At 50.1% G+C, this 27,105-nt stretch overlaps 1 protein-coding gene across 1 annotated transcript in view; it reads right to left on the bottom strand.

The window, feature by feature from the left end:
• LOC106888434 (vesicle-fusing ATPase) overlaps positions 1–27,099 on the bottom strand; it is a 64,014-nt gene extending 36,915 nt beyond the window's left edge. Inside the window, exons 1-3 of the mRNA XM_014942672.1 lie at positions 27,062–27,099; positions 9,870–9,955; positions 2,084–2,183 (exon numbers count right to left, since the gene is read on the bottom strand). Of these exons, the coding sequence (XP_014798158.1) occupies positions 2,084–2,183; positions 9,870–9,955; positions 27,062–27,073 (198 nt within the window). The 5' untranslated portion in view covers positions 27,074–27,099. The remainder of the gene's footprint in view (positions 1–2,083; positions 2,184–9,869; positions 9,956–27,061) is intronic.
• Between the last annotated feature and the right edge of the window lie 6 nt (positions 27,100–27,105).

The following is a 27,105-nucleotide window of genomic DNA, read 5'->3' as shown; positions in this document are numbered from 1 at the left end:
ACCTGGGCCAGGCTCTCACCACCCTCACACCAAACAAGTTCTTCCCCACAGCTCAGCTCCATCTCCCCTCTTGCAGGGTCAAACCCTTCCCCCTCCTCCTAGGGCTCCCCTCCCTCATCCAGAGTCCCTCCCCATCTCTCCTGGAGCCCCTTGAGGGACTGGAAGGGGCTCCAAGGTCTCCCCGGAGCCTTCTCTTCTCCAGGCTGAACCCCCCCAACTCTCTCAGCCCCCCCTCCCAGCAGAGGGGCTCCAGCCCTCCCAGCATCTCCGGGGCCTCCTCTGGCCCCGCTCCAACAGCTCCATGTCCTTCTGCTGGTGGTGGCCCCAGAGCTGGAGGCAGCACTGGGGGGGTCTCCCCAGAGCGGAGCAGAGGGGCAGAATCCCCCCCTGGCCCTGCTGGCCACGGGGCTGGGGATGCAGCCCAGGGTGCGGGGGGTTTCTGGGCTCCAGCGCACGTTGAGGGGCGTGTGGCGCTTCTCAGCCACCAACACCCCCAAGGCCTTCTCCTCAGGGCTGCTCTCAATTCTCCCCTCCCCTGGACACTTCAGTTCTTCTGCAAAAGACCCCCTGGCCTTCCCCTCCCAGAGCACCAGCACTGCTGGACGGCCACCAGTGCAAGAACAGTGGGCAGGGACACTGGTACCTCTGCAAGCACCGGGCTTTGCCAAAACCCCCCAGGTTAAGCCTTTTGCCAAGTTTCAAGACAGAAGGAAAGCTGTCCAAGAGCTGTCCAAGGTCAGATAGGGAGGTTAGTTTGGATCTTCTCTATGGCAAGAGACACAGCTCAATTCAAGTCTCCATTTGGGTACACTGTGCTAAGAAGCGTGTCATCACTGCTCAGGCATCTTTCAGGCTCAGCAAATACTCAATTTTTCATGGCTTTCGGTACTTGGGCCGAAGAGTTAAGATTATTAGAGAATGAAGGCAGTCAAGAACTTTAAGTGTGTAATAAATGGACAACAGACTTGCTTGGAGGTGTTAGATCCTAAGTGCACATTACATGACCCTCCCTGAATACATGAGAAACACCCATTTTGTGTAACGCTGGTTGCATTTATCCAAGGCTTCAGGAAATACTTCAGGAAATACTGGGAATTGAATCCTAGCAGCAGGAACACTCAGGTAACACATTCTCAGACCAGCAGCCGTACACTTGCTGCCAGAGACACCTAAAAAGGGTTAAGCAACAAACCTCATTCCTTAGCAGAGGAGCCCTCCCAGCTTTTTGTAGATTTTGGAATGCACAAAAACCGAGCCCAGACCATGGGTGCATCTACTTTAACCCTGCGATACAAGTATCTTCTCCTGATAACTGGTTTTCAGTTTGGGCATCACAAACATAACCAGGCACATGGTTACCATAACATCCTCTTCACCCACTCGTACGGACAAATCTGAATTTGAACACGACATCAGAACGAAAAAAAAAAGTTCTGGGGCCTGTGCCAAGTCATCTGCTGAGGAAAAGAGATCTCGTGTTTGCAGCAGAGACTCAACTCCTCGGCCAGTTACCAGCAGGAAAATATCACAGCTACAAGATTCTTTTTTGCTATTTAGAATTGTATCAATTATTTATCCTAACCATCATTTAACATGTGATCTTAATTAAGAAAGAAGAGACAAGTGAAATGCCTTTTATGCAGTCAATAGAACAGGTCTTTGAAAAGAAGAACACGTCTTTAAAAGAGCAACACAGCAAGGAAGACCCTTTAAAGTCACAGGAAACCAGGGAACAATAAAAATTTAAAGAATAGCAGACATTGCTTAGGTTTAGCTTCTTAAATAGTTTTTTAAAAATAATTTAATTATTTTTAAATAGTTTTTAATAGTCTGTTTCTTGTGGGTTTTAAAAGCTTAAATTACACCTTTTCTAGTATTTTTTATCCCACCACACACTAAAAATAGATCAAGGTAATATCAGCAAGTTTGCTTCAGCAATAATAGAAGTCGACTTAATTTTTTCCTGTCAGAAATCAAATTTGCAGCATTGATTTATACAGAGGTCTCCCCCCAATTAAATAGTTATGTCCAACCCTGATCTGAAAAGAGATGTTGCTTGTTCTACAGCAGAGCAAAGTAGTACCTGGGGCAAGCTGAACGCGATGCTGCCGGGAACAACCGAGGAGTGGGTTCTCAGCGTGAAGATGTACTTGTGGTTGGGAGAAGTCTTCACAACAACGTGCCTAGGAGAGAGAAAAAACAGCATTTTATTCCAATATGTACCCAGCAGGATTCCACATCACTCCCAGTGCTGTGAGAATTCAGAAGAAAGAACCCAGCCTGTATCTGGTCCTGCACAGGGCACAGTCAAGGCTTCAGAGCTGCACCACGACCAGGCACAGCCACCTTCAGGGGAGTCCATCACCTTCCCTGGTACAACGTGATCCCAACGCCCAACTGCCAGACATCGTAATAATAATTACTATTTACATTCCTCCACCAACAGCTTTGGGAATTGCACTATACAATGCGAGAGAACCAAACAATAACCACCCAGACCTGCTGCTGTAGCTCATAACCAACTCTGGTTCCACATCTCAGGTGTCAATATTTTACCCCCACCCGAGCAGATACATCCTGGCCGTGATTTCAACAAGAAGCAGATGCAAAGCCTCCCGAGGATCTTAGCACATTGTTTAGAAGTCTGATCGCAGGAAAAAATGGAAGGAATTCCTGGACAAAGACTAAAACCACACATGGGCTGGGGCGGCTCCTCCTGATTGCTACTGGCCAACAGATCCTGAACTCAGACAGCTGAGGAGCAGGAACAGTTCTAGAAACAGAGAGCCAACCGTGTCCTGGGCTGCATCAGGAGAAGTGTGGCCAGCAGGTCTCGGGAGGTGATTCTACCCCTTTACTCTGCACTCGTGAGACCCCACCTGGAGCTCTGTGTCCAGCTCTGGAGTCCTCAGCACAGGAAGGACATGGACCTGTTGGAATGGGTCCAGAGGAGGGCCACGAGGATGATCAGAGGGATGGAGCACCTCTGCTATGAAGACAGGCTGAGGGAGCTGGGATTGTTCAGCCTGGAGAAGAGAAGGCTCCGGGGAGACCTTATAGCGGCCTTTCAATACCTGAAGGGTGCCTATAGAAGAGCTGGGGAGGGACTCCTTGCCAGGAGGTGTAATGATAGGACAAGGGGAAACAGTTTTAAATTGGAAGAAAAAAGATTCAGATTAGATCTCAGGAAGAAATTTTTTACTATGAGGGTGGTGAGACACTGGAACAGGTTGCCCAGGGAAGTTGTGGCTGCCCCATCCCTGGAGGGGTTCAAGGCCAGGCTGGATGTGGCTTTGAGCAACCTGCTCTGGTGGGAGGTGTCCCTGCCCAGGGCAGGGGGGTAGAACTCGATGATCTTTGAGGTCCCTTCCAACTCTACCCATGCTGTGATTCTATGAAACAGAACAACAAAGTCAGGAGGGGACACAGCAGCAGCTGCACGTCCCTGTCTGTCACTACCTGACACTGCCAGGAACAAAGATACCCAAAAGCTGCTTATAGTTATCCCCAGACTATGCCTGGGAGCTCCGCTCATGCGATAGGCAGACTCCTTTTTGGCATAAGATGGCGAAACAGAAGGGAGATGGGATTTGTGTGCTCTGGTGGCAGCGGCGATGGTGGAATCAGGTTCCACCTCATCATCTCAAGGGAGGTGATTCCACACCTTTACTTTGCTCTCGTGAGACCCCACATGGAGGCACTGTGTCCAGCTCTGGAGTCCTCAGCACAGGAAGGTCATAGACCTGTTGGAGTGGGGCCAGAGGAGGCCATGGAGATGCTGGGAGGGCTGGAGCCCCTCTGCTGGGGGGTTCGGCCTGGAGAAGAGAAGGCTCCAGAGAGACCTTATTGTAGCCTTCCAGTACCTGAAGGGGCCTACAGGAGAGATGGGGAGGGACTCTGGATGAGGGAAGGGAGCCCTAGGAGGAGGGGGAAGGGTTGGACACAGAAAGAGGGGAGATGGAGCTGAGCTGTGGGGAAGAACTTGTTTGGTGTGAGGGTGGTGAGAGCCTGGCCCAGGTTGGCCAGAGAAGCTGTGGCTGCCCCATCCCTGGAAGGGTTCAAGGGCAGGTTGGAGGGGGCTTGGAGCAACGTGGTGTGGTGGGAGGTGTCCCTGCCCAGGGCAGGGGGTGGCACTGGGGGGGCATTAAGGCCCCTTCCCACCCAAACCATTCTAGGATTCTATGATCTACTTGCCAACAGCCTGTGCTTTAACTACCGATAGTGTACACGAGGCCACCAGCTCGTGGTGTTCCCCTCTCACCAACCCTCTTACCCGTGGTCACAAACCAAGGGCCGGATGAACAGGCCCACGCTCCCTCCTGGCAGCACACGGATCACACCCACACACACTCCCTGCATTTTCATTTGCACACACAGAGCGAATCCAGCACCACACAAAAGCAGATGTGCTGCAGACGTATATGGTGACTACATGGTGTATGTGTAACAGCTTCAGCCACACAGAAGGACAGAACATACAGCCCCTGGAGAGCAGAGGAAATCCATGCCCTACACAGCCAAATCCATGAGACATCACCAGCGTCAGCCCAAACACACAGGGAACCTCACAAAACCCTTCCAGGAACTGGCAGCACGCGGTGGAACAGCAGGGTGAGAAAGTATTTTCAAACGTGTCCCACAGTGACACACACCTTCTCTGGCAGGTGACCGGTGATTTGACTCTTCCCTGATTCTGGCCCTAAATCACCCAATAGTTGCCTAAAACCCCAGCTGAGGGATGTGCACGCTTCCCTTCCCATCTCCTCCTGCCCCAGGATTCTGGATAAACGTGTTACAGGTGGTTTGCTCCACTCTAAATCTTACAGAGGGAGAGTAAGGAATTTAACGGTGCCTCACGGTGATCAGGGAAGGTTTCTGAGGACTGGGAGAAAGCAGATATCCCTCGTATCTTCAGGAAGGGCAAGAAGGAGGATCCAGGCTGCTCAGCCCCACCTCAGTCCCTGGGAAAGTGATGAAGCAACTAATCCTGGAAGCCAAGGGTATTACAGGACAAGAAAGTGGCTGGGAGCAGCCAGCATGGATTTACGAAGGACAATCAGGCCTGACCAATATGGTCAGGTGGACTGAAAACAACCCGAGCTGTCAGGGCTGAGGGCTGTGAACAGCAGCACCATGTCCAGCTTCAGGCAGCTCACAAGGGGTGCACCCACCCCAGGTGTCCCATGGGGCCAAAACTAATTAAACCCTTCATTCGTGAGCAGGGTGATGGGACAGACCTCACACTCAGCCAGCCTGCAGGTGACACACCTGGTGGTGCCACCCCTCAGAGGGACTCTGACAGGATGGAGACATGGGCTGACACAAACCCCATCGAGTTCAAGAACGGCAACTGCAAAGTCCTCCACCTGGGGAGGAGCAATCCCATGGACCAGTACAGGCTGGGGGCCAACTGGCTGGAAACTGGCTTTGCAGAAAAAGACCTGGGATCCTGGTGGACAATGAGTTGAACATGAGTCAGCAACACGCCCTTGCAGCAAAGATGGGCAACAGCATCTCCGGCTGCAGTGGGAAAGCTCTGCCAACAGGCCAAGGGAGGTCACAGAATGATGATCCTTCCCAGACTGAACGCTGCTCCAAGGACCATTTCATTTGAAATTGAGTAGTGGATAAAACAGAGAAGCTGCCCAGGAAGGAGGAGTGAAACCAGGAGGCTTCCAGCACAGGGCTGTGTATCAGCTTGAGTAATTCAAATTAATATTGATACAGAATCTCCTGGAAAGCAAGGTATTACACTGCAGAGGGCGAGGCAAACACGCCCGGAGGCAAAACACGAGCTCCAGCCACGCTCCTGGAATATCTCACCAAGAAATGCATTTGATGACAAGTAACACCCGACTAGAAACTGCTCATCAGACAGGAAAAGAAGCGAGATTAAAGCTTCTTAAGCCCGAGATGGATCCTGAGCAGGGCTCGAGGTCTGTCTCGAGACACAGCAGTGACTGTAACGTGGGTCGATTCGGCGTCTCGGCAGGAAAGAGCAAACTCCACTGTGGCTGGGCTTCACGTCAAAGCAGCAAAATGCAAGAAAATTTGGATACCTGGGGAGGAGGGGGGAGGTTATCCACAGAGATTTGATTAAAATTACTACATACCATTCCCCAAAAACATTTCCAGCAGCTCAGAAACACAGCAGAGCCTGGCAGCAGGCAAAGGGATGCCAGGAAGAAAAAATAAAAAATAGAAGAAAAAAGAAAAGATCAGATTTCTGAAAGAAATCTCTAGTGAAGTGAGAAGATTTAGGAAAGGTCAGATCCTGAGAGGTTCTTTGAGAAAAATCTCCAAAAGGCCCAGGAACAACCATGTTTCTCCTCAAAGACAGCAGGAGCAGGCAGTTTCCAGCAGGCTGTAAGCAACCTGAGTAGTAAAAACTTTCAAAATAAGGCAATAGCAGGGAAAACTAAATGCATTTTTCTCCCTTGATGTTCTCCAAGAAGGAGCTCATGGAGACACGTGGAGGAAATCTCAACCTCATTAACAGCTTCTGCTTATTAGGACCAATGAGTCACCAGGGCCAGACACCTCCCAGCAGCTCTAGGAGATGAAACTGCTGCTGGAATTCACGTGTAAGGTCTGGCCTGAACCCACCAGAACCAAACCACAGCCTGATGCCAATCCAGCTCCAGGCTGGGCTCAGGACACTGACGGTTGGTTCATCTGCTGCCAGCCTGGGCAAACCAAGGGAAACCACAGCAGATAACATTAACCTGTGTGTCCTCTAGTTTTTACGTTTGTGAAGAAAGAGCACAGCTTTTCTAAGAGAGGGTAACATCTATATCCATGCAAAGGTGCCCCTGAGCACCTGGGCAACATGGGCAGATATTCCTCTGGTGTGCGTTTGGAAACCCACATCAATTATTCTGCAGTGGTCCACGAGGGCTCTCCAGAGAACCTGGCATAAGATAAAATGGATGGTTTTCCCAGGTAAAAGGCAGGGATAAAAGGTAAGAATAATTATTCTGCTCTCAACATAAGGCTCTCCAGAGAACCTGGCATAAGATAAAACGGATGGTTTTCCCAGGTAAACGGCAGGAATAAAAGGTAAGAATAATTAGTCTGCTCTCAACACTAAAAAAAAATAATGCCATTGAGATAACCTGGCCTGGCTTCCTCCCAGTTGTCCCTTTCACTGCCTGGGTGCTCTCAGCACTTGCTTCTCTCTCCAAAATACGTTGGGAGTCCTCAAGCTAGGAGGATGTCTCAGGAGCTCAGGAGAGTGGAACTCACCAAGCCAACACAGTGCTCTAATAACGCCTGGTGTTCCATGGGGGTGAGTGTGAGCTCACGCGTCACAGAACGGTGACTCACACTCACCCAACTTGCAGGATGGGGAAAACAAAGCATGAAAAGATCTACAGTCGCATCTCGGGGATAAAGCAGCTCAGAGATCCAAGGTCAAACCCCCAGCTCTAGACCAGGAGCACCAAATGGAAGCGTTAAGGCAAAGCCCTGTGTGTGTTCCCAGAGTGATGCCGTGCAGCCAGTCACAGTTCGGACGGTAGAATCATAGAATCATAGAATGGTCCAGGTTGGAAGAGACCCTTGGGATCATCGAGTCCAACCATCTCCCCTACTCTACAAAGTCCTCCCCTACACCATGTCCCTCAGCACTGCATCTAAACGGCCCTTAAACACAGCCAGGGATGGGGACTCCACCCCCTCCCTGGGCAGCCTGTTCCAATGCCCGACCACTCTTTGGGTGAAAAATTCCTTCCTAATGTTCAATCTAAACCTCCCCTGTTGGAGCTTGAAGCCGTTCCCTCTCGTTCTGTCACTAATTACCTGTGAGAAGAGACCAGCACCAACCTCTCTACGTGTCCTTTCACGAAGTTGTAGAGAGTGATGAGGTCTCCCCTCAGCCTCCTCTTCCTCACACTAAACAGCCCCAACTCCCTCAGCCGCTCCTCATACGATTTGTTTTCCAGCCCCCTCACCAGCTCCGTTGCCTCCTCTGCACTCGCTCCAGCACCTCCAGATCTCTCTTGGATTGAGGTGCCCAAAACTGGACACAACACTCGAGGTGTGGCCTCCCCAGTGCTGAGTACAGGGGCACAATCACCTCCCTACTTCTGCTGGTCACACTATTTTTGATACAAGCCAGGATGCCATTGGCTTTCTTGCCCCCCTGGGCACACGGCCGGCTCATATTCAGCCGTTTGGCAACTAGAACCCCCAGGTCTCTTTCCTCCAGGCAGCTTGCGGGCAACCGACTGCAGCAGCTCGTGAGGATGGTCCTGCTCTGTCTATCTGCAATGCAGCAGGATGACTACATCCTTCAGCAGCAGCTGAGTGTCGTGATGCTTCTCTGTGCTCCAGCCTCGCACTGTTCAGAGCGATTTATAGCATCTGCTCAGTACCAAACATATGCTGCTTTCTCTGCGAGCCCCCATTTCTAGAAATAAGCAGCTCTCGGGGAGAAGGGGTACAGCCAGACCCATGGCCAGTCGCTCACCAGGCACGTCCCGGGGTGGTGTGTCCTGCACGTTTCCAAAAATGAATGAAAGAAGGTTCACAGAGTGCAAGGAAAGAGGCTGCTGCTGCAGCTCTGGAAGCTGGGTCCCTTCAGGACATTCGGATTTGAGGAAATTAACATTTTTATAATGCATGAGGTACAATGCTCAGTTCAGGTATTTTTGTAAGTCAATTACTTCAAAAAGTATCTACCTGGGAACAAGTATCATTTGAAGAGACCAGGACGTGTCACCCTGTCCAAGAGGATACTTTCACCTGCTTCTGCCTCTAAAAGTTGTGCTCTTTTAAAAAAGATTTTTCTTCTGGGAGGAGGGGTGGTTTTGTTTTGGAATTTTATACCTAAGTCGGGCTTGTGAAATCCCAGTGCAATCCCCAAAGGGCCAGGACAGCTCTCCAGGGCAGCAGCGCAGCGGAGTGACAGCACAAAAACCATCAAATCTTAACCCACACCGCTCCCTTGGTCCCCACAGGTCAGAGCCACCTCATCCTCCAGCCTTAGTGGAATTCACCTGGGTCAGACATTCCATCCCAAGGCCCTAAGTGAAGCCCTCAGTATCTTTTTTTAACATTTTTTTCCTCAATTTTCAAACCCAAGCTCTTTTGCTTTCTGCTGCACGTGATGCTCTCTCTGCTGAAATTAATTATTTCTGTCTATAATCTACATATTGGAATCTTTTAGAGAGCCATCGTACAGTTGCAGCAAAGCAAGGGAACTAATTATCTGAATTGGCTTTTTTTAATACAAAGCCCTTCTGCGTGGGCCGGGCTGAGAAACTGATGTGTTTTCTTCTTTTTTCATAAAAGTAAAATCCAGAGTCAGCTGCTATCAGTCACCACAGAACTGGAATTAAAGAACCCAAATTGTTGTGCCCACACCCTGGGTGTCTTCCCCTTTCACTCTGGTGCTTGAAAACCCCGAGAACAGGAGAGAGTTTCTACCAATTCTGCTGAGCTCTCCAGTGCAACGTGAAAGTGAGATGTCCCCAGTAAAACAATTAAATGATAAAAATCTACTTGAAATAGCTCAAATATTCTAACTACGTAATAGGAATAACAGCAAAAAAAAATTAAAAGAAAAAAAAAAGATCAAAAGAGGCCTGAAGTCCTTCATTAAAACAGCGATCATAATTAGTTAAGCAAACCCAGTTTCTGAGCAAAAAATGCTTCAGAGAAAAAAATACCTTTTTTTTTTTTTCAGTATCTCCAGTTCTGACAAAGAGGCACATCTCAAGGTTTGGTCTCTAAAGAAGCAGAAGTTTTTTTAATTAACCCACTGTATTCACCTTCGCAAATCTGAAATTCCATTCCACCTCCATCCAAATTCTGAAAAAAAATTCCTTTTTTGGTTAAAAGTTGAAAGAGCAAGAGTGCACACTTACTGCCCAGATGGGAAGTCCTTCTCGTTCACCACAGCGCAGTTGGTTAATGACAGCTCATCAGTGGGACATCTCGCTGCTTGCATGGACTACAGAGAGAAAGAGGGAGAGGAAAAAAACTATCAAGTCAAATATTACTTTTCCATTACTAAGCCTCAAAACTTCTGTAAATCCATAAAACACAAACAGGTGTCATGAGTATTAACACTGAGAGCACAGTCCCCTGGCAATGACAAGCTCCTCTGTCACGGCTTCTCCAAACGCTTCTCTTTGATACAGATGTTTGTACCCCAAACCCATTGTCTGAGTCTAATATACCTTAGGCTTTTTATCACACCTGGGGAAGTACCTAAAATCACCTCGATACTTTGGCACAAGACAAATGCTGAGAGAGTTGGGGGGTTCAGCCTGGAGAAGAGAAGGCTCCGGGGAGACCTTCCAGCCCCTTCCAGTCCCTCAAGGGGCTCCAGGAGAGATGGGGAGGGACTCTGGATGAGGGAGGGGAGCCCTAGGAGGAGGGGGAAGGGTTTGACCCTGCAAGAGGGGAGATGGAGCTGAGCTGTGGGGAAGAACTTGTTTGGTGTGAGGGTGGGGAGAGCCTGGCCCAGGTTGCCCAGAGAAGCTGTGGCTGCCCCATCCCTGGAGGGGTTCAAGGGCAGGTTGGAGGGGGCTTGGAGCAACCTGGTGTGGTGGGAGGTGTCCCTGCCCAGGGCAGGGGGTGGCACTGGGGGGGCTTGAAGGTCCCTGCCAACCCAAACCATTCTATGATTTCATGATTCTATGAACTTGCTAGAGAACTCTGGTGTTCATGCCACGTCCTGAACCCCACAGCAAAGCACTCACTTGGAGCAAAGCACTCACTCACATCTCCTGCCAAACAACAAGATATTGGGATATTCTGCAAGCTGGTAAAGGCAAAGCAGCCTAGGGACAGACCAGTTCCACTGCACCCCTGGGTACCCCTATGCTGTAACACTGTGTTGGTGTCGAATCACAGAATTGTTTCAGTTGGAAGGGACCTTTCAGATCATCAAGTCCAACCACCAACCCAGCACTGCCCAAACCACCACTGACCCATGTCCCTCAGCACCACGTCTGCCTGGCTTTTAAATACCTCCAGGGATGGTGACTCCACCACTGCCCTGGGCAGCCTGTTCCAAGGCTTGACAACCCTTCCCATGAAGAAATGTTTCCTAATATCCATCCTAACCCTCCCCTGGTGCAACATGAAGCCATTTCCTCTTGTCCAAATCCACATCCATTCCAGACACACTCCACACAAGGCCGCACAGAGCAGCACTGAGAGTCCATGGCAAGGTGTCATTCTCAGCCAGCTCATACCCAACTCCACGGAATCTCTCCATAAAACTTCTCAAAAGAACTATCACAATATAAATAATATTTCTTACGCTATAGAAAACATCACAAATAAGTAAAAAACAGAAAAAAATAAAGTTAAACAGGCATTTCCAGCCTATCACTCTTTAAAAAAATCACTGCAACAAATTTTGTGGGGTGTCCTCCCCATCTGTTTTTTTTTCCCTAAAGTCAAAGGAGCAATCCTATTTCAAGTGTATCTGTTCAGTTTTTTCCCCCTCACAAATCAGCAGGTGAAATAACCAAATAGCACCAGTCTCAGCCCAGGCTGCCCCATCCCATCACATGGAGTAACCAAAGAGAAACCTCAGCCCTTCCCACATCCCCACCACCTCCTGCTTCCGTGGAGTTATACCACAAAATAGTGGTTGAAAGGTGAAAACTGGGCTCAAAATGCCTCTGGAAGTGGAGAAAAGGGTGGAAATGGCAGGATGTCTCTAACATAAGATATAGACTGAAAAAACAATTTGGAGAAAAGCTCCAGGATAACCCCCAGGATGTTATTTTTAGAATCAAAGCACATCTAATTCCTTTGTCAGACACAGATCTGCAGGCAGGGTCAGTGTCCACCTATTGCTAAAGCAATCCAGAGTGGATTTTCTTGCAAGACACCCTTAAATCCCAGCAAGAAGAAAAGAAAATGCTCTGATCCCAACGCACACATCCGGATAATTTCCCATGAGTTACCCTCCTGAGCAGCCTTTCCCCCCCGACCCCTTTGGGCCATCTGAGAGAAGAATCAGAGAAAACTCATCTCCCCGTGGGCTGCAGCTCCCTGCCCTACAGCTCAAACCAACCTTTTATGTCCTAATGTCATTCTTCTTGAGGATGTGCTATTTAGAAATGGACTAATTCATTATTTCTATTGAATAATGTTCAATTGCCCTTGATTGATGTGACGAGAGAAAAGGATTCTGTTTTCAGCCTTGAAACAGATTTATCTACCTGAATCTCAAGTGTAATAAGAGACTCAAATATTCTTGTAATAAAAAAATATACGAACATGAATGGACTTATGGAATCCATGACCTCCAGCTAAAGCTCACCGTCTTTTGGCACTTCACACAAAAAAACATTCACCATTTTCTCATTTCTCCTTCCGCCTGCGAGGGGACTCTTCTGTGAAGGGCATGCCCTGATAAAACGCATTAGGTGGGATATTTCTGGAGAAAACTGAACGCAGAGCTCCTGGATTAAGCCTTTTTACAGCACTAGTCCTCGACTGCATTTTTAATCCTCGCTGACAAACTGCTTCCCACTCGTTAACAGCGAGCGCCTGGCAAAGTCATCGTCGTTCTGTGTTATTCCCATCCCCGGGAATGTGCGGGCTCTGCTTTATGGAAACACAGGAATCTGAAGGAAAGCACTTCAAACCCGGCACCACGTGCTCCTGACAGCAGCTCCACAATAGGACAGACGGGGGGCAGAGCATCCCTGGGGACCTGGGGTGAAAGAACAGAGCTGCTTGGGCAGCAGTTCCTGCACTGATTGTGCTGGCCATCCCCCTAGCCTGGCACCCTCTGCTCCCACTGGGCTAGCCATCCCCTAGCCTGGCACCCTCTGCTCCCACTGGGCTAGCCATCCCCTAGCCTGGCACCCTCTGCTCCCACCGGACTAGCCATCCCCTAGCCTGGCACCCTCTGCTCCCACTGGACTAGCCATCCCCTAGCCTGGCAGGCTCTGTGCTGGGGAATCTGGCAGAAGCCCACGTCTCCCTTGGCAATGCCCGATGTCCCAGACCCAGCCCGTGCTGTGCTCTCAGCTCCCCAGTATTTGCCCTCCTCAAGCTCCAAGACCATCCTGCAGAACCGTGATACATCACCAACACACACGAGTGTTTCACACACCAATACAGCTCGGGCACGAAGAAACAGGCGTCACTCAGCGGGTGCAAGTTTCCATGAGGGCACAAAGGACAATTCGAGGAAATCTGGTCGTTTAAGAGATGATGATGAAACTGGAAACCACCCAGACAAGGAGGAACGTGTTCTAGTGAACTGCAGGTGCTTCCTCTTGCCCTCCCTCACCCAGCGCCCACATCCCCAGCACGACGGCTCACGGGGATCTCCTCGTGGATCCCCTTGTGCTGTCACAGCCAGGACGTGGGCACTGGCTCCTCCCGAGGAAGTTTTTCTGGCATAACCACAGCAGCCCAAAGCCATAACAGGGGCTACCAGAGCACTACCAGGTGGTACTGCCAAGGAACACTCCAACCTCTTGCACTTTGGGGTCCAGCTTCCCAGGACACCGCTACAAGGACTCTGGGAACCCTCTCCATCACCCACCACTGACCATGTGTCAGGAACAGGGGAAGCAAAACCCTTAAGAGCATTTGTAAGAATCCTTCAAGTATATTTACAGAACCGGGCCGGGCAACGGAAAGCCCAGCTCCAGCAAACCACTCCAGCAGATCCTGCAGCGACAGTGAATGCCATCTGCTGCAGTGACACCGCCGTCAGAACTGCTCTGAAGGTGACCCAGATCCATCTTCACAGCTTGCAGTTACAGCCGTCACCACAGCAGAGACTCATTATATATGTCCTGAGACCTCCCCCTCCCAGTGCTGCCTCCAGCTCAGGGGCCACCACCAGCAGAAGGACATGGAGCTGTTGGAGCGGGGCCAGAGGAGGCCCCGGAGATGCTGGGAGGGCTGGAGCCCCTCTGCTGGGAGGGGGGGCTGAGAGAGTTGGGGGGTTCAGCCTGGAGAAGAGAAGGCTCCGGGGAGACCTTGGAGCCCCTTCCAGTCCCTCAAGGGGCTCCAGGAGAGATGGGGAGGGACTCTGGATGAGGGAGGGGAGCCCTAGGAGGAGGGGGAAGGGTTTGACCCTGCAAGAGGGGAGATGGAGCTGAGCTGTGGGGAAGAACTTGTTTGGTGTGAGGGCGGTGAGAGCCTGGCCCAGGTTGGCCAGAGAAGCTGTGGCTGCCCCATCCCTGGAGGGGGTCAAGGGCAGGTTGGAGGGGGCTTGGAGCAACCTGGTGTGGTGGGAGGGGTCCCTGCCCAGGGCAGGGGGTGGCACTGGGGGGGCTTTAAGGTCCCTTCCCACCCAAACCATTCTATGATTAGACTTAAAGTAGCAAACCAAGTCTCCCCTGCCTCCAGTTACTGTTCTGGTTGATGCAAGGAAGAGTCTCCAAAGACAGCAAAGTTCTAGGGGAGGTGACTCCACGTATGAGACAGTGTCTTCATCTCAGCGAGAGGCATCCACCATCAGTGATGCAGCATCTGCTCCTAAATCCATGTCTACGCACATGTCTACTCCAATTCTCCTTCTGTTCACCAAAAGAAAAGGAGATGACACGACGTACCCATAAATCTCATGCTGAAAGACAACTGTGAAGGACCTCACCTTTGGATTTCTGACAAAGCAGTAACGTTGTCTCTACTCTTCTGCCACCAAGCTGATGCTAAACCCAGCGCCAGGAGGATCACTGACACTGACATATTTTACTTTTGCAAATAAAAGCTGCCCCAAAGAACAAACAGCTTCATAACAGAAACACCCACCAGAACATCGCATCTTTCAGAGATACTTTTTTTTTTCCAAATTTGCATGGATTCCAGTTTCCCTCCACAAAAATATGAAACTGAATTATGCTTGTGTTTCAGGAGAGCTCAGCCCAGAAAGCAAGACTAAGTTATTTGGATATTTGCACAGATACCTAAAACACACCTTTTCTCCTTCTGAATTTCAAAACAAGCACCTGAAGCAAAACCAGAGAAGTGCTGGTGTAAAATATGACTGGGAAAAAGAATGAATAATAAAATCTCTGGAATATTACACATAGTGCATTACGTTGTTGCGTGGGCAGCACATAGTACAAAAATATAGTTAATATTTGTGACTCGTTAAGGCTGCTGAGAGAGGAAACTGAAGAAAAACATGCTTCCCATTACTCAGAGCCCACAGAGAGAAGCTGGTGGTAGATCCCAGCAGCACACCACTGCCTGTCACCTGCTGCTGCTGAAGGGAAGAGCTAGAATATTACACGCTAAGGCAGAGATGCTCTTCATTTGAACAAGCTTAGCTCCTTTAATTTCCTAATCCTACCCAACAGATTATGAAACAGCTTCTAAAGCCGAGGTGGGTTTTGTTTCTGTCCACTGTTTCTACAGGGTTGTATAAAACAAATAGTTAAACTGCTATGTGTTTAAAATTTTCTTAGACATAAATATACCCATACAGGGATGGGATGTCATCCTGAGGGACCTGGACAGGCTGGAGAGGTGGGCCCAGGTGAACCTCATGAGGTTCAACAAGAGCAAGTGCAGGGTCTGCCCCTGGGCCGGAACAATCCTCACCATCAGTACAGAACAGGGGATGAGGTATCAGAAAGGAGCCCTGAGGAGAAGGACTTGGGGGTGTTGGTGAGTGAGAAGCTTAACAGGAGCTGGCAGTGGGCACTGGGAGCCCAGAAAGCCAACCCCATCCTGGGCTGCATCAAGAGAAGCGTGGCCAGCAGGTTGTGGGGGGGATTCTGCCCCTCTGCTCTGCGCCTGTGAGACCCCACCTGGAGCTCTGTGTCCAGCTCTGGAGTCCTCAGCACAGGAAGGACATGGACCGTCTGGAACAGGTCCAGCAGAGGGGCATGAAGATGATCAGAGGGATGGAGCACCTCCCCTATGGAGACAGACTGAGAGAGCTGGGGTTGTTCAGCCTGGGGAAGAGAAGGCTCCAGGGAGACCTTAGAGCCCCTTCCAATATCTGAAGGGAGCTCCAGGAGAGCTGGGGAGGGACTCTTTATCAGCAAGTGCAGTGACAGGACAAGGGGTAATGGTTTTAATATGGAAGAGGGGAGATTGAGATTAGATCCCAGAAAGAAATTCTTTCCTGTGAGGGTGGTGAGGCACTGGAACAGGTTGCCCCGAGAAGCTGTGGCTGCCCCATCCCTGGAGGGGTTCAAGGGCAGGTTGGAGGGGGCTTGGAACAACCTGGTGTGGTGGGAGGTGTCCCTGCCCAGGGCAGGGGGGCTGGAACTCGATGATCTCTAAGGTCCCTTCCAACTCTAACATGCTGTGGTTCTGTGATACAGGTGTAGTACAGCCATATGATGTCTGTCACACCGATGTTGGCAGACAAGCGGTAGGAAACACGACAACTTTGGGTCTTCCAAATCTCAGTTTCCCCTGAGGAGCCCACTGCAGCTGTGCAAAACTGGGGATCCCCACCCCAAAACCCTCAACTGGAGCAGCTCTTGGGCACCACGGCACGGGCAGACAAGCGGTAGGAAACACGACAACTTTGGGTCTTCCAAATCTCAGTTTCCCCTGAGGAGCCCACTGCAGCTGTGCAAAACTGGGGATCCCCACCCCAAAACCCTCAACTGGAGCAGCTCTCGGGCACCGCGGTGCCTCTGAGCCCAGGGCTTCCCCACCCAGAGAGAGGGCAGCGAGGAGCCTGCGCAGGAGATACCCTCGGGCAGGAAGCGTGGTCCCAATTTCCTAGGGAGCGAGGAGACGTGTCCCTGCCCAGTGGCTGCGTGGCAGCACGGCCAACCCAAAGGTGTTGGAAGCCAAACACCCATTCACCACTAGAAGTCTGCAAATAAAATTAAGTTTTAAGTGAAAGGAAGAATTATGAGATTAAAGGAGCTCTGAAGATAAACAGGGAACTGAGATGATGATGTGTAGACCCTGCACTACCCAGGGGTCTGCTCCTGATGGAAAGCAGACGTGCCTGAAACATCGCCCAATATAAAATCCAATGGACCAAGTGACAGCAGAACCTGAGATGAACACTGAAAGGGCAAACACCAGGAGGCAGCTGCCCACGGATGGCAAACATCAGCCCTGGCACACAGAATGAGGAGCTGGAGCAGAGCTGGGTCAGCAACAGCCTGGGAGGAGACACATCAAGCTCTCCCAGCAAGGAAAGCCCGAGGAGGTTATGACTGCTGTCTCTCTCCATACACACACACCATAGAGCTGAAAACAGAGAGAAAAACAACTCCACGCTAAAGGACAGGAGAAATTAGTATAAAACAATAGCAACACTATCACAGCTACTGATTAGAGAGGAGAAAGGGTTCCTGCCCGGAAGAGGAAGCCTGCAATAGCTGATAGTGGGAAGCAGTGAAGACAAAACCAAAACTCCTTTAAAGGAGGCATTCAGTAATATTTATGAAAGGAATGACAACTTGATGCCTACAGCAGGGACCAGACTCAGCACAAGGAGATGTCCTAAAGGCTGCGTTTCTAAAGTTAACAAAAAAAGAAGAGAGAGAAAAAGGAAGTTAAGGAAGTTTGCAGAAGGTTTTTCTGGACACCTCAAGAAGAAATACTTGAACAAAGCCTCCAGAGCTCTGCAGCTCCAAGGAGAGATCAAACACCTACAAATAACGTTTTGGCACAGCAGGCTTGACAAGACAGGTCTCCTTTCCAGGTCTGCAGTCCCTCAGAGAGCCCTGCTGTGCCCAGCAGGAAAAGCTCACTGTGCCCCAGGGACAAGCAGCCCTGTCTGGCTGCTCAGGACCAGCCCTTCCATCTGCTCCATCTGACCTCTAGGTTACTTTGCTGGGAGCTTTTATTCTCATCCGGAAGGAGCTGCATTCTCTTTCCATAATAAGCTCGTAAATTCCCATTTTCTTCTGTTATTAAAAGAGGAACACATTAGGAAAGTTTAAAATCTCAGAATTAACATTCAAATTTTTGTCAAAGGCAGGGAACTCCAAACCAGCCACCACCAGGGCAGCCTCAGCAGAGTCCAGACAGGCTGAGGGACGAGATGCCACCCTCCTTCCTGCACCCCAGGGCCATGAGTCCCCTCCCTGCGCTGGCTCAGCCCCCACACACCCCCCCCAGCTCACACAGACACCCAGACAGCTTAAAATACGGGCGAGGGAAGAGGTGGCATCACCACCCCCTCTATCACCCAGGGCCGGAACAGGACCAGGGAACGTTTTTCCCCACATTGTTCCAAGCCTGGAGGGATTTAAAGGACGGGTTGACATCGTGCTCAGTGACGTGGGTTAGTGATGGTTTTCATCAGAGTTGGGTTGATGGTTGGACTCGATGATCTTAAAGTTCCCTTCCAACCCAGACAATTCTATGATTCTATGCCTCAACCACCAGTAACTTTCTCCTTCTCTTCTGATAACAGTTCACCTGCACAGGCAGAGGAGGCCAAGCCCAACGGTCAGCAATACAGACACCTACTCTTCACCAGCAGCTCTCTATATCTATGTCCCCCTGTACTGGGCACTGGTGAGGCCTCACCTTGAGTACTGGGTCCAGTTTTGGGCCCCCTACCATAAAAAAGACATTGAGGTGCTGGAGCGGGTCCAGAGAAGGGCAACAAAGCTGGTGAGGGGTCTGGAGAATAAGTCTTATGAGGAGAGGCTGAGGGAGCTGGGGGTGTTCAGCCTGGAGAAGAGGAGGCTGAGGGGAGACCTTCTTGCTCTCTCCAACTCCCTGAAAGGAGGGTGTAGAGAGATGGGGGTCGGTCTCTTTTCTCAAGTCCCAGGCGACAGGACAAGAGGAAATGGCCTCAAGTTGCGCCAGGGGAGGTTCAGGCTGGATATTAGGAGAAATTTTTTCACTGAAAGGGTTCTCAGCCATTGGAATGGGCTGCCCAGGGAGGTGGTTGAGGCCCCATCCCTGGAGGTGTTCAAAAGACGGGTTGATGTAGGGCTGGGAGGTCTGGTTTAGTGATGGTGCTCCTTGTTTGTTGTGTGGGTGTCTATTTTTGTCAGTTAGGTTGACGGTTGGACAAGATGATCTTTGAGGTCCCTTCCAACCTAGAAGATTCTGTGATTCTATATACAATATACACTTCACATATGTTCCATTTTCCTTATCTAATAGCACTCCCTCCAGGGCCCTGGGCAGTAATGTAGAAATGGCTTCTGTCTGAGCACACCACAGCCACTTTATTAGCCCGGAAGTGCCCGTCTCAGCAATTAGAGGTTATTGATTTTGAGGGCGGTGACTGCTCCTCGCCCTCTGTTTGCAGAGTTTGCAGCCAAAGGAATCCTGCTGTGCCATGGCGGGCTGTGACCCCGACACCCCTTCCCGGGGCAGGTACCACCTACCCAGCTTTGGGAATCTGGCTGCACTTTCCATTCTTTTGCAGCTATTGGAAATACAATTTAGAGTTCCAAGAGGGAACGGTTCCCCTGATCTAAAAGAGCAGGAGAAACAAGTGTGCCAAAGGAGAACTTCCACAAGCTACTAGTATCACACAGATCCATGATCTAATTACACAGGCTGCTCTGCCCAAAGACACTACTCTCCAGAGCAGTTCACAGGGCTACCAAGATGATGAGGGGCCTGGAGCATCTCCCTTACGAGGAGAGGCTGAGGGACTTGGGGCTTTTTAGTCTGGAGAAGACAAGACTGAGGGTGTATGTGATCAACACCTCTAAATACTTCAAGGGTGGGTGTCAGGAGGATGGGGCCAGGCTTTTTTCAGTGGTGCCCAGGGACAGGACAAGAGGAAATGGGCACAAACTTGAATGCAAGAAGTTCCACCTCAACATGAGGAGGAACTTCTTTGCTGTGAGGGTGGCAGAGCCCTGGCAGAGGCTGCCCAGGGAGGTGGTGGAGTCTCCTTCTCTGGAGACATTCCAACCCACCTGGACACGTTCTTGTGGGACCTGCTCTGGGTGGCCCTGCTCTGGCCAGGGGTTGGAGTGGATGGTCTCCAGAGGTCCCTTCCAACCCCAAATCATTCTGCAATATGATCAGTGATTTCAGAGAATGTCCCTGTGTACCCCTGTGTACCTGTCTCTGTGCCACATAACCTGGAACCTGCTTCCTGACAGTTCAGCACATACATCAACTCCACCTTCCCATTAAGCAATAACAACCCAGAACATGTGCATTTGTAATTAACACATCCATTTTTGGAGTGGATGTTGCCTCACATTTCTTTTGCGAGCCAAGGTGATCAACAATTTAATTACAGGGAATTGCTGCTTGTGGTGCTTGATCGAAACCTTTTATAAAAATGCTTAAAGGAATGAAACATCACACAACCACGTCCGAGACGTCAGCTGAGGAGGCGAGTCACAGGGGCTGGACACACCAGCTGCGAGGACACCTCAGGGATGCAAATTTCTTCCCATTTATTTGAAAAGTCACCCAATAACAATAGGGACAAGACTAAAAATATCCCCTTCAACTTGGAATTTCCCTTGTGAAAGCCCAAGATGCTGCTCTCCCTGCAGATTTGCAACTCACCCCCCCCGACAGGCTGTGTCTGACACCAAACTTCTCCAGGACACCGAGTCAGGTACCAAACGCTACCCCATTGTAAGCAGTTTGTCTCTAAGATGGGACAACTTGGGAGTATTTCTGCATTTTCTACACAAAAAGCACGTAGCTTGACACAGCTCTAGGGCAACAATTACTCCACATTTCTTGATAGAAGGTCGCTGCTTTATTGCATCCCTGGACCTTAGAGAAAAGTATTAAATCTTTTTATTCTGCAAACATTTGACCTTCCTGAACTGAGCATCTGACATACACAAGAAAGGACAGACCAGCACAGGGGCAGGGCAAGGGAGCGCCTGGAGAACTATATATTCAGCCTTGACTTAACGAGCAGTAGTGTCATCAATTGGCTCAAACGCGGAGTAACAGGATACTGTGCTGAAAACTTTGCCATTAATTGTAGCAACTGTGTTCCTTGTTGAATTTTTCTGTTCCCAGGTCTGCTCCAACACAACTCTCCAATTCCTGGAGGTCAACAAAAATGTCTTTACTTTCATGTAAAGACAGAAATCATTCCACTGGAACGGATGTCCTGCCTCATGGGCAATTTAGCAGAATCTAAGTACAACTAGTTTCAGTTTCAAAACCTGGTTTTCTGTCATAAAATCAGCTCTGCTTGAATCCACAACATCCTCCAAATTCATAGCAGGGCACCTCTTAAACCAAAGGGTCTTCTCCTGAATGACCTCTGAGCTCCAAGATACAGGACACAGAACAGAGGACAGGAAGAGAGAAGACCTAGCTGTGCTATGGAAATAATAATTTTTAAAAAGGGTAATATTTAAGAAACTCACATTTGAAATGATCCTCAAAAGGATTCATTGATTTTTACAAATTTTTCCTACTAAGAAAAATCTATAACAAAATGTAGTCATTCTGGCCTGTCCACGATCAGAAGAGGTGTGACATCCCAGCACCCCCAGGACCAGAGATGGAGCGGCAGCACTGCCATCTCCCCGTTGCGCTGTCTTTTTAGGTACCAGCTTTGGACACTCTGCTTCTGCAGAACTAAGGCAGGCAACAAATTAATCAGAGATGACAAGGTCAGACATCCCATGCCCACAACATTCACATGGTTACATGCTCATCAGAATTTTACTCTAAATAATTCAGCATGGGTTTTTATACTGCAGAAGTCCTGTAGAAGGACACAAGTCCATTTGTGGTGATTTCCCAAGACAGGTATGCCATTGCAGGAGACAGCTCAGAAATAGAGATTCAGATTTAGTTCTCTCATTTCCCTGAAACATTGTTAAAAACCTAATTCTTCATAGTATGTATTAGGAAACACTATAAAAAGCTAAGTGATGGTAGAAGGATCAGCACCACACAAGGTTCCTCTGCAACAAGGAACTAAGTTGATTCACAAACATTTCTTTAGTTGCTTGATGACACTTGGATCTATGAGGGTTGGTTCCATATGTCAACAGAAATCAGACTTTACAGCTTTAGCCAACAAACATAAAATACAGCCCTCACTATTTCAAAGTTTCCATTAAACTATCCAACCTAAAACTGCCCCGGGACTGACTGCAGGGAGTACAAGAGAGTGTACATTAGTTACAGAGTCATAGAATGGTTTGGGTTGGAAGGGACCTTAAAGCCCCCCCAGTGCCACCCCCTGCCCTGGGCAGGGACACCTCCCACCACACCAGGTTGCTCCAAGCCCCCTCCAACCTGCCCTTGAACCCCTCCAGGGATGGGGCAGCCACAGCTTCTCTGGCCAACCTGGGCCAGGCTCTCACCACCCTCACCCCAAACAAGTTCTTCCCCACAGCTCAGCTCCATCCCCTCCTTTCAGTGTCCAACCCTTCCCCCTCCTCCTATAGCTCCCCTCCCTGATCAAGGCCTCCCTCACCTCTCCTATAGCCCCTTTGGGTATCTCCAGTGCCATGAAGCACGGAGGGGACAGCCTGTCCCTCACCACCCTTCCCACTACAGCTGGGCTTCCCACCCTGACAGTCGGTTTCAGCAGCCCCACACCTTCTGCTCCAGGCACAGGCTCCTCTGGAGGAGCCACAGCACAATTCCACAGGTAACCAACATCTGCTGGTACCCGAGTGAGACCAAAACCACTTCCAACCCCATACAGATGGGCATTTTTTTCCAAGAAGCAAACAGGCCCTCCTCCTATAGCTCCCCTCCCTGATCAAGGCCTCCCTCACCTCTCCTATAGCCCCTTTGGGTATCTCCAGTGCCATGAAGCACGGAGGGGACAGCCTGTCCCTCACCACCCTTCCCACTACAGCTGGGCTTCCCACCCTGACAGTCGGTTTCAGCAGCCCCACACCTTCTGCTCCAGGCACAGGCTCCTCTGGAGGAGCCACAGCACAATTCCACAGGTAACCAACATCTGCTGGTACCTGGGTGAGACCAAAACCACTTCCAACCCCATACAGATGGGAATTTCTTCCAAGAAGCAAACAGGGGAGTGTCTCCTATCACTGGGCTGACGGCCCATGCTGAATGAGTCCCAGACAGCAAACAAGAGAAAAATTAAGGCTGTTACAACATTTATACCACATAAACCAGCCATTATTTCTAATCATCGTCAACTGTTCTACAAGTTGCAGCTATTATAAGACTTTAATATTCCTTAAAGAAAGCACCAGTCTCTGAGAGGGGATTGTCCCCAACATCCACGCTACCAAACCCACAGGCAGGGCTTCCCCTGTGCAGACAGACTGACAGACCAACAGACCAGCAGACCAACCTCCCACCAGCTGAGTCACACAGACCCACTTCATCCCTACACCAGTTCCCCACACAGCTCTTCCATCTGGCACAGGCACAAGCAGAAACACAGATCGTTCTGGATCAGCGGCGTGGAAGAAGGCAGAGAAATCTTCTGGCCTTTCTACAGAATCACAGAATCTTCTAGGTTGGAAGGGACCTTAAAGATCATCTTGTCCAACCATCAACCTGACTGACAAAAATAGACACCCAAAACAGGAGGCTTTTTAATAATGCTTTTAAGATCTCTCTCTCTTAAAATTGCACATGAAACCTTCCATTAGAATTACCACACTGTTCCCTGAGGTGTGGATGGCACGTCACATAGCAGCCACTCTGGAATGGCACCTGTTCCTTAAAACACTCTCAAGAGTGAGAATCATACTGGTGACAAACATCTGATCCAAATGCCTATGAAAATATACACACGAGGAACTCAGTCTACCAAGATGACCGATTTTGAGTAATGTCTGCAGAGAAACAACAATGTCCAAGGCTCGGCCTAAGGTTCCTCAGGTCAGGAATACCCTGCTAAAAGACAAAACAGGAGTTTTCTTCGATTCCTGCAGTTTTTGAATATCTACTCATATCTTCATTGAATGCACATCCCTACATCCCTTTGAGAACCAGTTCCTGATGATCTTCAAAGCCACAGCCAGCCCCAGCTGGCTGCCAGGAGCCCAGCCTTGGTTCAAGGGCCCCACAACCAACCACGGACACAGCGACACGGCCTTGGCCCATTCCTCCTTCCGTAGCAGACACTGGCTGATGCCCTGGTGAGACCCAGAGCCCTGTTTGCGTGCTGAACCATCACCACGCAGAGAGAGAGGATAAAGTATAACAGAAACTGCCATTATTTCTAATCATCATAAACTATTTTTCCTGTAAACCTCAATCACCTAATTTAATCACTGTCTCTTCCTTGCGACTGAGGAAATCCAGCACAAATAAGGGAGGAAAATAATATACCTGAAACAGCACTAGATAATTAATAAGATTTGGCTTATCATTTGTCTTAATTACTTAAAACACAACCAGTTTAGTTTAAAGGTTTTGTCTCTCCTACATCAGGAAAGTCATTCATTTCCCTCTGTAAGGGAATACACACACAAATCAAATCACATGGGTCTAATAAAAAAGGCTAAGCTCCAAATTGCATTGCAGGACATGTTTTCAGGCCAGAAATAGTCACTTGAAGCTTCCTCTACCCATTCTCCAGGTTAAGGACCTCTTAAAAACGCTGACAGCAGAACAGCATCAATGTTCCAGGCTCAGGCCCACCTGTTGTACCCCGCAGTATCACACACCTCCATCCTCCCACCTCCTGCTCCTGCGTTACACAGACGGGGATCACAATGGATCCGGTGTCACAGCCGCAGCGCGGGCTGTTCCCTGCTCACCCCGACCTCGCTCCCTCCTCGGAGCTGCCACTGTCCCACTGCCAGCTGGAGGGAGCAGCCAGAGGAACAGCAAACTGCAAGGTTGGATCAAGCTCAGAAAATGGTATTAAAGGCTTTTCTTAAGCAGTCTCTTCGCAGTCTTGAAGAACCTGATAATTCTGCAGTGATTGTATTTGGAGAGAAATCATGAAAACACTGGAAGCTTCCTGGTAACCCAAAGAAAGCACCACCCACTCAAATTACAAGGCAATTAAGCTCCAATCTTTCTCTTAATTTGCACAAATCCCCCCTTTCCTCCACCAGGCTTCCAGGATGGCCAAATAAAGGCACATTTTTTCAGGTGTTCAGTAGCACAAAAGCTCACAGCAGCAGGAAAAAGTTGGGGCTGATCCCTCTCCTTCCTCCTCACACCCCCGTCATCACCTCCAGCACTGAGGCCCTTCCCTGAGCCTTCCCAGTACACGAGGGCAGCCAAAAATTAACTCATCAAACTATACAGATAGTTTTCCCTGTCGACTTAGCAAGCTGGAGAAGCTCAGGGGAGCAATGAGCAGGGGGTAGGACAAGAGCACTGCAGCCAGGCTGGTTCAGGCTACAAGGAGTCTCAGAACGACGTTCATTATCACTAAAATGATCTCAGCACTGCTGAAAGCACTGGGCTCCTGCTTCTGGCAACAAAAAGCAGAGAAAAAAAAGCTAGTCAAAACACAGAGATTTCTCCTGGGTCAGGTGCAAAGGGTGAGGTGAAGGAAACAAGGTGGAAGGAAGAAAGTGAGACCACATATCTGGAGTAGGGACAGAAGAAAAGCTCTTAACAAGAGAGAGAATGCAAAACATGATTTTTTTTTTCCCCCCTCAATTAATCAGCCACATTTGAGAGGTGGCACTTGAGTAGATCTGCTCACATGCAACGCACAGCTTATCACTGGGCCAAATTTCTCCCCACTGCTCTAACCTCCCCTGCTCTGCATCGCACCACTGCACCATCTGCTGATGCATCCACCAGACAAACCACAGCACAAAAAAACTATGAAAAAAAATATATTCCGTGAGATCTCACTGAATTGTTTGGCCAAGACAGAAGATCTCAGGCCGAAGCAGGCATTAATGAAAAACGTGACTTTCACAGGCTAATATCCAGCACAGCATGACTGAGCTGATGGCAAAGAGCAATCCTAACTGCATCCTGCAGCACTTGGAGATGGACACCTGGAAACAGAGGAGATGTGCAAGGCACTACAAAAAGTGATTTGACAGACAAAACTGCTCCTTCACATTTTGAGGCGGTTCTGGTCTCTTGCTGATGTTATATAAGCAATCACTGATAAGGCATTTTTTATTTTTCAAATAACTAATGGAATAAAATCACTGCACAACCCTTAAGGTGTGTGTTAACACAACACAATTTAGACCCCCACCACAGCACGGTGCTTGGCTGCTGCCCACAGGGCAGAGGAGTCTCTAGGGCTTCAGAGAGCCCTACAAACCTGCCCCATATCCCACTGCACCAAGGGGTCACCAGGGCCTCACAGCATCCTTAGGGGACTCTAAAATCCTGCCGCAGGCCCCATGGGATCCCACAATCCTGCCCCACATCCCAGAGCACCAAGGAGTCACCCCACTCACACAGCATCCTTAGAGTACCCTGCCCCACAACCCACAAGGACTGGGGTCACCACAGCCTCACAGCACCCCCAGGGCACCCTAAAATCCTGCCCTGCTTCTCATAGGGCCTGGGGGCCGCTGCAGCCTCACAGCACCCTCAGGGGACCCTAAATCCCAACAGCACCCAAAGATCACCAGGGCTTCATCGCACTCTTAGGGGACCCCAGGATCCTGCCCCGCACTCCATGGGGAAAAGGGTCACCCCAGCCTCATGATCCTCCTGAGGATGCCCTAGAAGCTCACTCCGCAGCACTGAGGGGTGACCCCAGCCTCACAGCAGGCCTAGGGCACCCTAAAATCCTGCCCTGCATCCCACAGGGCCACCCCAACCTCACAGCACCCTTGGGGAACCCTAAATCCTGCCTCACACCCACGGGGAAAGGGGTCACCCTGGCCTCACAGCGCTCCTGAGGGAACCCCACAATCCTGCCCCACACCATAAATCACCAAGAGGCCACCTCAGCCCCACGACACCCCTGGGGGGGGGGCCTAAAACTTTACCCCATAGGGACAGAGGCCACCACAGCACCCTCAGGGGTCCCCACACCGCTGAGGGGGGTCCCCACACCCTCACAGCACCTTCAGGGGTCCCCACAGCCTCACAGAAGTCCCCCCACCGCTGAGGGGAGGTCACCGCAGCTCCAAAGCGCCCCCAGGGGACCCCTCATCCGCCCAGGGCTGAACGACCACCCCGGCAGCGGGGCTGCGAGAAGCCACCGAACCGCCCCGGCGCCCAGCGAGGAGCAGAAGCGGAGGGGGGGAGGTAGCGGCAGGGCGGGAAGGATCCGTCCCCGTCCCCCCCTACTTACCCGCCCCGCCATCTTGCCGCTGCACCCGGCCCGCAGCGCCGCGC

The sequence above is a fragment of the Calidris pugnax genome, unplaced genomic scaffold, assembly GCF_001431845.1.
Source record: "Calidris pugnax isolate Ruff unplaced genomic scaffold, ASM143184v1 scaffold108, whole genome shotgun sequence".
NCBI lineage: Eukaryota > Metazoa > Chordata > Aves > Charadriiformes > Scolopacidae > Calidris > Calidris pugnax.
The sequence above is the reverse complement of the archived record's forward strand: the minus strand, read 5'-3'. Positions and strand labels throughout refer to the sequence as shown.